At 41.4% G+C, this 14,728-nt stretch overlaps 1 protein-coding gene across 1 annotated transcript in view; it reads right to left on the reverse strand.

Annotated features, from left to right (window-relative positions):
• Positions 1–802: 802 nt before the first annotated feature.
• The window catches only part of LOC134186516 (nuclear pore complex protein Nup205-like), a 26,184-nt gene continuing 12,258 nt past the window's right edge, over positions 803–14,728 (reverse strand). The window contains exons 13-31 of the mRNA XM_062654502.1: positions 14,186–14,246; positions 12,898–13,090; positions 12,723–12,843; positions 11,645–11,735; positions 10,664–11,574; positions 10,106–10,297; positions 7,743–7,998; positions 7,355–7,683; positions 6,793–6,903; positions 6,545–6,733; positions 6,215–6,481; positions 5,295–5,442; positions 5,156–5,227; positions 4,932–5,095; positions 1,903–2,020; positions 1,714–1,842; positions 1,573–1,658; positions 1,061–1,132; positions 803–996 (exon numbers count right to left, since the gene is read on the reverse strand). Of these exons, the coding sequence (XP_062510486.1) occupies positions 931–996; positions 1,061–1,132; positions 1,573–1,658; positions 1,714–1,842; positions 1,903–2,020; positions 4,932–5,095; positions 5,156–5,227; positions 5,295–5,442; positions 6,215–6,481; positions 6,545–6,733; positions 6,793–6,903; positions 7,355–7,683; positions 7,743–7,998; positions 10,106–10,297; positions 10,664–11,574; positions 11,645–11,735; positions 12,723–12,843; positions 12,898–13,090; positions 14,186–14,246 (3,576 nt within the window). The 3' untranslated portion in view covers positions 803–930. The remainder of the gene's footprint in view (positions 997–1,060; positions 1,133–1,572; positions 1,659–1,713; positions 1,843–1,902; positions 2,021–4,931; positions 5,096–5,155; positions 5,228–5,294; positions 5,443–6,214; positions 6,482–6,544; positions 6,734–6,792; positions 6,904–7,354; positions 7,684–7,742; positions 7,999–10,105; positions 10,298–10,663; positions 11,575–11,644; positions 11,736–12,722; positions 12,844–12,897; positions 13,091–14,185; positions 14,247–14,728) is intronic.

The raw sequence follows: 14,728 nt of genomic DNA on the forward strand, positions 1-14,728 counted from the left end.
TGTGAGTTAGAGACGGATTCAAATATTGTTAGATATTTCAAATTCGTTTCCACGTAAGCATGGTTGGCTTATGCATAGGCGTAGGAAGGGGGGCTGGGGCGCGTGCCACCTCAACTTTGCAGCTGTCAAGTAATCTGCTAATATATGAAAATGACAGACATAGAAACTAATAACACTGACATGACACACGGTATTCTCGCGCTGGAGCAATTCCGGGAAAAGCTCCTCCTCCTCGCGTGATTCACGTGCATCGACTGCGCAGAAGAGCCTGACTTGCGAGGCTACGCCTATGTTATGCCTACAAGGCAGCACGCACGGTTTCCCTCATATTTTCTTTCCCGCCGTTGGGCGACCAATTGTACGTATCTGGAATAAGTTGTTTGTATTAAAAAATTTACCGATTTAGAGGCTCAAAATTGATAAGATTTGCAGTGTTTGGGTGTTAATTAAGTCCATTTCATAATTAATATTAATTATTAATATTATTATGTATTAATGTCATTATATTGCATTGTATTATATCATATTATATTCTATGTTCCATCACACCAGATCACTCTGATCCTATATCAATGAGTATCGATGTTATACATAGTCCATTACCCCAAAGAGCAGTAGAGTTTTCCTCACCAGCTAATTACCACCATGTTGGTTTCGACAGTCACACACATCCAACTTGCCCACTAATGTTCCAAAATAAATTAATTAGTTTTCAACTTGGTGCAAAAATCTGTGGATGCAACAGCATTCACAGAGTTATTCGTTATTGGATCTGCCACCATGACAGAACAACAACACTGCACTTTGTGTCTACACCTGGTATTCATTGTACACGCTACGTGATAATTACACGTACAAACACATTAGATATTGCAAACGTAACTGTGAAGTCACTTAGTCTAGGAACCGGTACAGCAACCTCATAAAAACTCAGATCCGTAGCTGCAGTAGTCGCTTGATGCGTCGTGTCAGAGCATCCACAAATCCTTTCCTTTCCTACACCGAACCACTCTATAGGACACAATGCGATATCTGATGTCAGTGTTGCAAACATGCTTACCCTTGTACGTTCGACATCGAGTAACTTCTTGAAAAATGTTTCAGTAAAGAATGAGTTGGCTTCTCCTTTCAGCTGTGAACATAAAACACTAAAAAGTAGGCACTTCTAGTCTCATGCCCTAGCTTCCACGTGTGCACACGACCACGTGGTTTCACATGTGGCGCAGGAAGAAGCCAGTATCACGTGCGAAACCACATGGTCCTATGCTCACGTGGCAGCTAGCGCTCCTGGCGAAGCAACCCAGTGCATTTCTACTGTTATAATTTGAGACAATCTATCACACAAGGACAACAAGCAGTGACATCACCTAGTTACAGCTTGCCAAATCATATTGTGCATTGTACTAAAAAATTTCCATTGCAGGAATTTGATACCAATTTGTATTCAGGAAATAAACTAAACCTTGTCCTCACCATGACAATCAACTACAAGAATTGCATCCTCCTCTCATCTCCTATCCTGTCACTCCCATATCACACACCACCTCTAAATACTATCAATTAGCACTGTACCTGTTCAAGATCTGCTCTCGATACTCCTTCTCCGATGGTAGATGTGCTTCCCATTTGAAATCGCTGCCTACGCCCCCAATCATGATCTGAAGACAGTGTCATTGCTATCAAACAGATAACTGGCAATTTTAAAAAACATACCCTGCAGCCGTCTCATTGACGAGGATGACCAGTCCAGTCCTAATTGCGCATCCATTGGCCTAGGTGTACAGTGGACAAAGAAAAATTCAAGATGACACCAGAGTACATAGAGAGCAGTTTCAATAATATCTAAACAGCAGCAAAATGTGAATTCTTGAGGGAGACTGTCGACAAGTAATCTCGTCATACAAAAGAATAGCTCCATTTCTTGCTGTTTGTTATCAACCATCAACCTGAGTCGTTGACTGGCCAGCTCTTCTCGCTGTCGAGCTGTCATTTTGTCACTATTTGTCAGCCAGTCAGCATACTATGAAAATGTTGATAATATTCAAGTTACAAAAGCATTTTGTACTGCAAGGTCAATGTTACAATAAAATCTAATAAACAGGCTTCTCCCAAAATCTTGTATCCATTACACATCTTGTACCCATTAAACCTACTAAAACCAAACAAACAGACGACTACGTATACAATTATGCAGACAATACCTTACATGATGGGATCTAAAAAAACTATATACTCAATAGGAGAGCTGCCCTAGGCGCTGATTGTACAATTGCTCTTGTGTAACACTGACAGCAGTCATTTCAATGAGTCTTGATTTGCAAAACAGTACCATGTGGATGAAAATACCTATTATAACACGTGGCAATCTGCATTGGTATTTAGTAGGGACCTTCTTGATCAATGCCGGTTTGAAGATTTTTGTCTTGAACAAAGGTGCCTTGCAAAATTGAGCCAATTTAAGCACCTCACATAATTTGAAGGCCATCTGTGCGCTTTCAGGTGAGTCAAAGAGCAAGCACATGACAGAAAAACACAGGCAGACCACAAACAGACAGGCAGACAGACAAACACACAGACGGAAAGAGACAGAGATGGATGGACAGACAGACAGACGAGCAGATAAGCACACACACACACACACACACACACACACACACACACACACACACACACACACACACACACACACACACACACACACACACACACACACACACACACACACACACACACACACACACACACACACACACACACACACACACACACACACACACACACACACACACACACACACACACACACACACACACACACACACACACACACACACACACACACACACACACACACACACACACACACACACACACACACACACACACACACACACACACACACACACACACACACACACACACACACACACACACACACACACACACACACACACACACACACACACACACACACACACACACACACACACACACACACACACACACACACACACACACACACACACACACACACACACACACACACACACACACACACACACACACACACACACACACACACACACACACACACACACACACACACACACACACACACACACACACACACACACACACACACACACACACACACACACACACACACACACACACACACACACACACACACACACACACACACACACACACACACACACACACACACACACACACACACACACACACACACACACACACACACACACACACACACACACACACACACACACACACACACACACACACACACACACACACACACACACACACACACACACACACACACACACACACACACACACACACACACACACACACACACACACACACACACACACACACACACACACACACACACACACACACACACACACACACACACACACACACACACACACACACACACACACACACACACACACACACACACACACACACACACACACACACACACACACACACACACACACACACACACACACACACACACACACACACACACACACACACACACACACACACACACACACACACACACACACACACACACACACACACACACACACACACACACACACACACACACACACACACACACACACACACACACACACACACACACACACACACACACACACACACACACACACACACACAACAGGACGGACAGATAAGCACACACACGCAGACAGACAGAAAAAGATGCTAGAAAAAGACAGACAGACAGACAGAGAGAAAAAGTATAAGGACAAGATAATAGTAGCAGGAGGACACGCAATAGTGATTCCTTTAGCACTGGAACACTTTGGGTGTTGGGGGTGGGAGGCTCACAAGTACCTCCATCAACTGTCTGAGAAATCGGTTGACGAATTTGGCAAGAAAAACGGAGGCCAGTTCAAGAATTATTGGAGGCGATGCTTATCAGTTGCTCTACAATCATGTAATGCTAAAGTTTTATCAAAGAAGATCAGCCGTCAAGTGAAGAACGTTGATAGACAGTCAGACACAAGTTGCTCTTTAATTATTTAGACAGGGACATCTATGTCCTTCATGTAGTTACTAGTATGCAGTTGCTTTAGGAACATTTCATAGACACAACTAATACCGGTTATTGCTATTGTATGGTAGTTCATGTTTGAAAATATATGTATTGACAGACAGATAGACAGACAGACAGACAAATAGATACAGATAGACACAGGCATTGTTGCGCACGCGCGAGCACACACACACACACACACAGTGCAAAATTCATAGGGCCTCAAAAAAGATCCAGTATTATCAACTAATCAGCCTACAAGGCATTCCCGTGTACAAAAACAAAAGCGAACCAAGACTGTGCATTGTCACGTGACACCTGTGCACACAACCTGCCAATAATATCACCTCATTAAGTACTAATGTGGTCTCTAACACTTGTAAAACAAAGCCAGTTGTGACACATAACGTCGATCACAAGCCACCAAGAGCAAGAAAAATGTCAAAAACATGTGAAACACATGATTTCTACCATAGTTGCGTAGATGCAACAACATAATAAACGAACAGGATATAGAGCAGACTTCCGGATCTCACAGCAACAGAAAAGTTAACACCTAGACACTACCAGCAAGACACTGAGGGACGGACTCAAAGTGCAAAATTACACTACGCAATATTGCCTCCCCTCGTCCCCCAAACACAAGCACCAGACAATCGTGTATTCTCATCTACCAGCAACTACTGAGTTCCTAGAAATGAAATATTACAGCCACATTCTAATTAGACGATACAGAGAAGTTGCCCCAATAGTTTGCACTTAGCTAACTATCAGAACCTCACTCTACACCTACAATCACTCACATCAAAGAGATTACAGCAAGATAATATTACCTCCTTCAATTCATCCGAACTTAGCTCCATCATGTTAGAGACTTTCCGTTGACATCGTTGATATGAATCTGAAGCAGACAGATATCCTTCGCAGCAACCTTCCAACAAATGGATGAGGACTCCCATAGACGGTGGCCTCGATACGACGGCCATTCTCTCAAATCCTACATCATAAATTCAGTACAATAACTCCGAGCAGAGACAAGAGTTTGTAATTGAGTAACCAGATGTTTGGGTCTGCTCAACGAGAGTTGGCTCCAGAAGGATATTGATGACACGTGATCTGTGAGAATAATCTGCTCATGACACAAAGTTTAATTAAGCGAGACACTCGAAACAAAATGAAATATCATTGCTACACACTTCCTCCTGTCATGACATGTTTGCAGTATGTGATGATATTCGATGTGATTTGCTGTAGAAGTGGACTGGCAATCTCCACGACAACATCACGAGCTACCACACTAGAGTCATGATTGACGTGGCCTTCCGTTGAGACAACAGTCTTGAGCTGAAATACAGTAAGTTGGAAAGGGTTTTTGAAGAAACACTGATGACATAATAAAACCGATATAAATCAATTGTAAAACTGGGTAGGTATTATAAATGAATCAATGAAGACAATAATTTTTACCACTGAGCAACTCCATACTAGAAGACAACAAACAGACATGCAAATAAACAAACAGACAGCATACTAACAGAGAGACAGGCACATAAATGGCCAAACTGACCAATACTAATCAAATACACAGACAAAAAAACAACAGAAAACAACTGGTGGTCAAAATACATTGTAGTAAAGGAAAAGGCACTGGCAAAAGTTCTATGACAGAAGCAGTGTAGATCAAAAGGAAACAGTTACTGTGTACAGTAGGATGTAAGTTATCCGAAAGCGTCAGTTAACCAAAAGTGTAGTGCCTCACACACCCTCTATAAGCACACGCTATACACACGCACAACAAGGTGAATGTAAATTAGTAACATTTTATGGTAAACTACTTTCTCATTATTACCTTACTGAGTGCACTCAAGTTTGGGTGTTCAGTATACATGGATTCGGTTTAAATGAGTATGCATGGGCAGCCTCGGAGACCCAGGGACATCTGTTTGAGCACCAGAAGAGTTAATGTCAGTTATCCAAAATATTCAGAGTTATGAACAGGGTGGGTCCCAAACAGTTCAGATAGCTGACATCCTACAGTACCTGTTTCCATTTGACCTATTCTGCAGGTCACTCCAACATAAAGATCACCAACCTACATTTTTTATAACCGACTTACCAGCTTGTCCCACGAGTCAGGAAGGCAGTAATGTACCAATAGTGATAACATCAACCTCTGCATTCGCGTCAAACTTCCGTAAAATTCGGCACTATTTGTACCAGCAGTTCCGAGACCCGCCGTCCAGTCTCCCAAACCAACACAAGATCGACAAACTAGACCAGTCACCAAGGCCACTTCCTCCAAGCCCGCAAGTGACAAAGCACGGCCATGCTCCTTCAAGATGCCAAATATGATTTCAGAGTGTGACGACACACATCCAAATGCCTTTAACACAAACAGAATTTATTAACAATGTCAACAAAATAAACATGGAAATCTTTTTGTTACCTGAAGGCATGCATCGCGATGTTGTTTACCAAGTGAGTTGAGTATTGACATGGCAAGGTTCAGAGCTGGAAAGAGAAGTTGACGATATCTTTCCATAACAGCAGGTGCAAATGAATCATGAAACATCCCAGAGTAGCCTTCATCAGACAATGAGTCACCATATGGGGTAAGACTGTTGGCATATGAGCCCTACAGAAAACAATATCTGTAAGAAATATGTAGTAGACATGGTGATGAGTGAAACCTACTGGTTCTGGCCTCATATCTAGGAATGCACACCCTGAGAGGCAAGTGAATACATCACTGTGTAGTAATGCTTGTGCACCGGCAGAGAATTGAGCTAAACGTGTCAGAAACGACTAAAGAAATATAAATCTGAGAAACTCATATCAGAAGATGAACCACAAGAGACACGAATGAGATTTGAACAAATGGTTGCAAACATATACAATCAACGCGTTAACTCAAATAAACAATTAGAGTACGCACATAACAGTCAAGCAAACGATGCAACTCCAAACATACACGAGAGATGAACAGACACATGGATGGACACACAGACAGGCAAACAAACAGACAGAAGACAGGCAAACATAAACAAAGACAGACACAAAGACAGACAAACAAATGGCACATACAAACAAGTAAACAAAAATCTTAATATCACAGTAGTAAATCTTAATATCACAGTAGTAAACCACCAGCCGACCAGCGAGACAGACAAGCAAACAGGCAAGCTGTACAAGACATGCAATGAATGACAAAAACTACCGACTGAAAGACTACAGCAAACCCATACTCCCAGCTTACCATCTTTGACTCATAGATATATAAAGACTTCAGAGGCTCTGGATTAGGTGCAAGCATTGCCTGCAGAGCTGAGTCTTCATGAACTAAAGAATTGATGCAATGCCTCAAATATCCTTTAGCCGTCATATAATTCAGCCATTTGTATTGCCAATCAAACACGACAATGCAATCGAGAACTGCAAAGGCAAGCATGCGAACAACGTCCGAGCCATCGCAAGCATCTCGACACACCACCTCCATTACACTTTCACCGTAGTGAGAGAGAACAGCCAAATTACCAGACTCAAGAGCATCGCGACCTTGAACTCCACCACCCATTCCAAACACAACTAATAAACCAAGAAAACTAACCCAAACAGTCGAGTATATTCATTATCCAATCATTTACATTCTGTCTGACTTGGGCTTTTCCCACTGCTAGTTGCCTGGAGATAATATAGAAGAGCCGAGTAGATGAAGCTTCTTGTTTGCTGTTGGCCACTGCTTGAACGCATCAGTTGCTCAATGAGACCTCTCAGAATGGAATGAAGGGTTCCAGCAGGAATTGCAGATATTTGGACTGTTGCTTTCAGTTGAGCCATGAGAGTCATGAGGACACCATGCAAAGGAGCAGTCAGCTGTGGTGATGCACCATCAGATGATATCTGAAAGAGAATAACTATAACGCAAAACTATCTGGTATGTGGCATGCACATCAAATTTAAAGTGCAAAAAAATTCCAGCAAAATGAAGCCAAAGCACACCATCAGTGAAGCAAGCAGTGATTAGAAAGTGTGATCTGGCCAGCTTTCCTAATATTCTCTTAACATCTGGAAAATGTCAGGGCAGTCCTCCATAGTGTGCTGAAGCAACTACACAATCATATAAAACTTCTACTAAGTTGCTGCAGCACACTCTGGAGCACTGATTTGTTGAGAGGAAGTAGTAAGCATGCATATACACATGTTTGCATCCCAACTGAAAGTAATTCTTTCATAAATTGTAAATCTTCTTTATACGACTGTAAATCTTCTTTATACGACTAAATTAAAGTTTAGATAATGGGTGTGCATCGCAATGAAGCAATGTTGTCTAGAATCGTGTACAAATGTGCAACGTGAAGATGCACTTGGTACAACTCATAACTGATCACAGCAATCTATACACATACAGTCGCGTGTCACTTATCCGACATTCACTTATCCGACACGTCCCAATATCCCACAGATCAAGCTTGCCACGTAGACGATGATATGACAGATATATGATATGACAGCTAACGCATCCTGCATATTATATAAATTTAAAATCAATCATGAAAAGTACAATTATTATCTCTAGGTCAAAAAGACATTTGATTCGTTTAAATTCACATCTACATGCAGTATACCTAATGGAAAAAATGCCGTATGATATGAACAATAGTTAAGTACGAAACAGCTTCAATTATCCAACATATTCACTTATCCAACAAGGGTCTGGTCCCAAGGGGGTCGCATAAGTGACACGCGACTGTACATGTCTTCAACATAACTGTTATCCCTCGGCAAGCGATTATAATGATGTCATGGTCTGGTTGGCTGTTTGAACCCTTCCATTTGTAAAGCAGCCTACAGGCCTGCATGTTTCTATGTATAGTCTGGAAATAAATTCAATTGCAAGTAATCCATGTACTTTGTATAACTTATACAAGATGAATTCTATAAGAGCAATTTAGCTATGGCGGAACATATCTACAAACATGAAACAACCCATTTAACACGTGTCTAAACAGCTAACAAGTACTAACTGCATCACAACATTCTACATTTCACAAATCTTAACCCTGTTCAATTCTTTTTGTTCAGTAATTAACTCAATCAAAATAACACAACTTGGTCTTGAATTAATAGCTCTGTACATAAAACAGTTTCCAATTGACCGGTTTCAAGTTCCCGTTACTTTTGGAAGTAATTACATTTGGCTATCAACATGCCCTCGCTCACATGCCTGGCATTGTTACTTGTAATCTGTTTGGTGCAATCTCTGAGTTCTTTGATGCCGGCCACATGTTGTGTTTATGGCTGCCGAAACTACTTTGTCAAGCAATACACATTACAGTATCATATTTGCTCCCACAAAGTGCCGTTCCACGAGCTCCACTATGCTGATATCCCAATGGGCCACCCCACGATACAGAAGCCACCCATGAAGCTCTCAAAGCCTTGCACTTTAATGGATTTGTGCCTAATTTGGCTCCAGGAATGTCAAGCATTGGGATCTACATATCTGCCCTTGGACACAGACACACAGACACACAACACACACACACACACACACACACACACACACACACACACACACACACACACACACATGCGCAAACATGCACACACGAACGCACAAACACACACACTACAGAGTCGTTCATAAGACAATGAAATCACAGCATGTATTAACTACATCTAACATGGTTACACTAAAACGTGGTACTCAGCATACCATTTCCACAACTCTGGAAACCGATTAATTCTAGACTTGTGAATCTTCAAATACTTTTAAGAGCCATCAAATCAGATAATTTGACCAAATGGACTGCTTTCCTTACAACTAAACATCTGTAGTTTCCCTTTAGTGACAAAGACAAAGTGACTGACTTTCAAGTGTGTTTATTGATCATCTTAACTATGTTCTTACAACAGACTACTTTCCCTTTGTAACAAATTAGTAAAAGACAAGTGAATGGCATTGCTTATGAGCAAACAAGCCATACTATACTAGATTACTACTAACCTTGAGTAAAAGCTCTTGAATGACCTCCAGTATGAAGCTGTGTCTGACATCGCCACCAAGAACGTCAATTGGACATGCAGTCAACATAACTTCTATTACTTGACGCCAACCATTTAAAAGTTGACGTTTACAGTTCACTGTCTGCACAACGTGATTCCTTTTCAAGACAATCTCAAGAATGCCGTGTATTTCCTGTAATAAGGAGCACAAATAAATGAGCAAGTTTAGAGAGCAAAGCTAAATCTGGGGTTTTAATCCAAATAACACATGTAGAGAAAACACATAGAAGATCATAGTTCTGCCACTGACTCAGGCATGTATACATGGACACATCAGTGCCTCTGCACAAGTGCACACACGCACATGCACACACGTGCACATGTACACACGCACGCACGCATGCACGCACACACACACACACATACACACACACACACACACACACACACACACACACACACACACACACACACACACACACACACAAACAAACACACAAACAGATCCACACGACTGTGGTTGCATTGTAGTATTGAAGACTTTAAAACTTCTTTTCACCTCAAGGATTCTACTTCTCTGTGCTACTGGTATTCCTTGTGAACTGTTGAGTTCATCCATAAGAACTCTATTGAGAGCACGTAGATCACAGACACTACTTTCTCCACTCCCACCAATCGCTGACGAAGATTCTAGAGAGGTCACTACATTCTCAATAACAGCTGTGTCAAAGAATTGCAGCTGAAATTTAGGTGGATACTCCTGGTTCAAGTCAATGATGTTAAGAAGACGTAGAAGTCGATTTTGACCCTGACCTGTCGTCCTCATATCTGACCGAAGGACAACATCCAAGCCAAACGGCTGATCAGAATCTGACAAAAATGGTGCGGTTTCCTCGCTCAGCAATGAGTTAATTAAACGTTGAGTATGAGAGTTCTGTCTGTTCATTGCTGTCAGCCGTAGTTCCAGTGCTACTGATTTCAAAAGCCAAGCCTGCTGGTTTACTGAATGCATGAGTTCTACATCTGATCCATTCTCATCTTCATCGTTATCATGACATCGTAGCAATGAAAATGGCAGACTCTCCAAGTGACGATAAAAGAAGTCGTGACTTGTTCGTAGATATCTCACAGTTGGCTGGCTTGTATTTGAATTATTGCAAAGAGAGTAAACGAGACCATAGCAAAGCTCGACTAAATGAGGCTTATGAGCACCAGATGCACTCGCCAGACGTTGTATAGTAATGTGTTCACTTAGAATGTCTAGCAGAACGTGTAAGCACGTACGAGGTGATCCGCGTACACCAGGATCCTGAAGGCTTGTTTTGGAGACAGAACCAGAAAGATCGAATCCAAGCAGAAAATGAGCAACATTGGGAGTGCGATGATTAAGAGAAATCTGCATGACTTGCACAATGTAAAGACGAATGGCACTGGATATCTGAGAAACAGCTATGTCGGACGTTTCATCATCTAGAGACAAAACGTTAAAGCAAAAAAAGAAAATGCAAAACAATGCACAACAGAGTAGTAGTTTGTTTGCCTTGAGATTCATCTGTCTGTGCAGACTGTTCTTCAGGATCACTGTTCTCTAAACGTGTCACAAATCCATGCAAGATGTCTGTAGCAACAGCCTGGTAAAAAGAGAGAAATAAGCAATCGTGAACTGCATCATGCATTCACTATAAATATCTGCATAGCAACAACGTTAGTACTTATGCCAAAAGCATTGGCAAGGTTTCATTTAATTAAGTAAATGACTAACTACATATTTCAGATGTCCATTCATGCTTGAATCACCAACCATCTATCCGTGTTCAGCAAACGACAAGCACGGAATGGTCACTACTCTTGCTCTACAACCTGTTTAACCAACTGCCACTCTAATCATAAATCAAATAACGTACTCGCTTGATTATTACCCCAGGGCTCAAGTAAGCCCCCAAACTCTACTTTGGCCAAGGCTCTAAGATTTTCACACCTCTTAGTCCTTTAATTAGTGCTAATTGGCCCTTTCCACAGTGACTGTTTGCTAGATTTGTGCCTGTACAAATGCTAACATTCTTATAACTTATAAAAGCCTGACGATCACGTGTTAACCTAAAGGCTTCGATGACTCAGGCACCACATAGAAGATTAGCCCTCTATATTTAGGTGTACTGATGGTGGTAGCTCTACTATAAGTTAGTAAATAAATAAATCACGTCCGCCAATCAACAACTTCAGGTGTCACATTGTTAGAAAGATCCTATCCCACACTTGACCTTTGACTCTGGCCAACCACTGGGGAGGGTTAATAAAATAATCAAGCAAGTACGGTAATTAGTGTTCCAGCTAAGCTGTTTAGGCAGGACACAGCACCATGCCTTGCTCTCAGTGAGCCATGCCCTAATGTGTGACACCATGCCTTCTTTCACTGGTCTGCAGCCTGATATCTCACACAAGAAATACCTTAAGTTGCTGCAAGCCATGCCCATCTGGACGAGTAGCCCACATGCCCGTGCAATGATGCCTACCTTTTTCAAATGCTTGCTGAAACACTAATAATTATAATCAAATTTAATCAAAGCAAACTAAAACCGATAAACTATTTCTAGTGCCAAAACAGCAAGCAAACTAACCTCTGAAGACGTCCACATCCTGACTATGTCCTTCTGTATTGCTGCAGAATGACACACAGAGCAAAGAATTTTCACTGCAGTTACACAAAGAGCTGCACTCAAGCCGTGATCACACACAAGTCTACACACAAAACAACTGTCTACTTCATCACCAGTCATCTAGCGGTTTTCATACCTTGCTATGTTCACAAAGTGATCAGGTCTTCCTGTTCGAGGATTAATTGCTAGAAGTAGCTGCTCCATTGGAGTAGCGAGTAAAGAACTGTTTTGAGCCCGCAGATGCTCGAAAAATGTTGACTGCTTGACAAGCATCATATCAATCATTCTGAGTGCAAGCAAAACAGAACGCTCAAAGGCATTCTGACCACCTAGCAACAACAAACAAATTTAAAACCTCAACGTGAACATAAAACAAGAATGTGAATGCATATAATGTAAACAGCTAGATGTATGACTGTGGTATACAAGTTGGTTAATTTTCTGTTCTTAGTATGTCATATCAGTGGATCACACCATAGAACACTAACAAAATGAAGTAAGAAACCAAGCACTTAAGAAAACTTCACAACATTGCTAAGATTAGTGGTGCATTGGCTGTCGTCACTGCCTTATAGTGTTCACCGCAATTGGCGTGTAGTGTGTCATCTCGACATGAACTTCTGAGCACCTGTTCCCACATAATCCACCATAGAGGCAATTCCCTTTTGCTGCTACTGCTTTGGCATTGTAGACATATCAAACAAGGTGATGGACACAACAACCAAAGTTACAGCATCGATTAGCTGCTCGTCTGTGCCATCAGAGGGTAGAAATTACCACTCACATGATCGAATCAAACAGCTCACATGTCTTATGCCGCTCAGCTACTTCTGCCACTCGCTGCTGGAATAGGACTTGATTCCAACGATGTGACATAGAGCATAGGCACAACATGGCAAACAGTGATTACAACATTGCTGTTGAGCTCGGTGGGGTGATATGTGCCGTGCTGCTGACCTTAGCGGCAATATCGTGAACTAGCCTTTAGTCAATTCAGTAGTCTTTGTGGACTACTACATGCCCAACAGTCTGTGTTTAAGTGCACCTGTTCTGTGGTAGACGTATGAAAAGTGACTGAGAGATGTAAATGGATACTTCAACCTCCCATTCTCACAGTGAAATTCAGTACATACTAAATGTGCATTGCACAGTTTGCTTGTTACATCATTACGCCTTACACATGTATTACATGTTCAAATATAAAGTTCACTTTCCTTAAATTTGATCCTTTTGGTAATCTTACAAGGTTTTTGGTCCTAGCAGTCAGTGTGCGTACGTGCATGCATGCGTGCGTGTGTGTGTGTGTGTGTGTGTGTGTGTGTGTGTGTGTGTGTGTGTGTGTGTGGGTGGGTGGGTGTGTGTGTTGTGTGCACAGGTGCATGCGTGTCTTCTATCCCTATTTGCATCAATCAAACTTAGCTTACTTGGTGACATCTTGACAGGTTCAATGGCATACTGAGCAGCAGTATCAATAACCAACAGAATCTGTGCAGACACAATCATCACGTACACAAAATCAAATTTTGAAAAGCTCAAACAAAAACTCAAAAAGGCATTTTTTATACAATTTAAAAATGACATCTTGTACATTCGTTAGGAAACCTTTTGAAACATACAAGACTTTCATCTACAAACCACAGAACCCTAATATAAACAAAATAATATCTTGTCACAAAAACAGCCGGACACAAATGGTTAACAGTTGCAACCAAACACTAAACCATTTTGTGGGCTTTCCAAACAGTAAATGTTTCAAAAACAAAGGCGTTCAAGTTTCCTGTCACAACATCTTTGAGCAACATTATTCAAAAAATCTCATTCATAACAAGACTAAGCACCAATAAGGATACCTAAAATCTCATCTGAACCCAACAAAGTAATTAAAGTCACATATCGTACATCACGAGTAGATAATGAAATGTTACAAACACCCTTAGAAAACGAATGTCAGCTAATATATCTAAACA

The sequence above is a fragment of the Corticium candelabrum genome, chromosome 11 (genome assembly GCF_963422355.1).
Source record: "Corticium candelabrum chromosome 11, ooCorCand1.1, whole genome shotgun sequence".
In the NCBI taxonomy this organism is placed as follows: Eukaryota; Metazoa; Porifera; class Homoscleromorpha; order Homosclerophorida; family Plakinidae; genus Corticium; species Corticium candelabrum.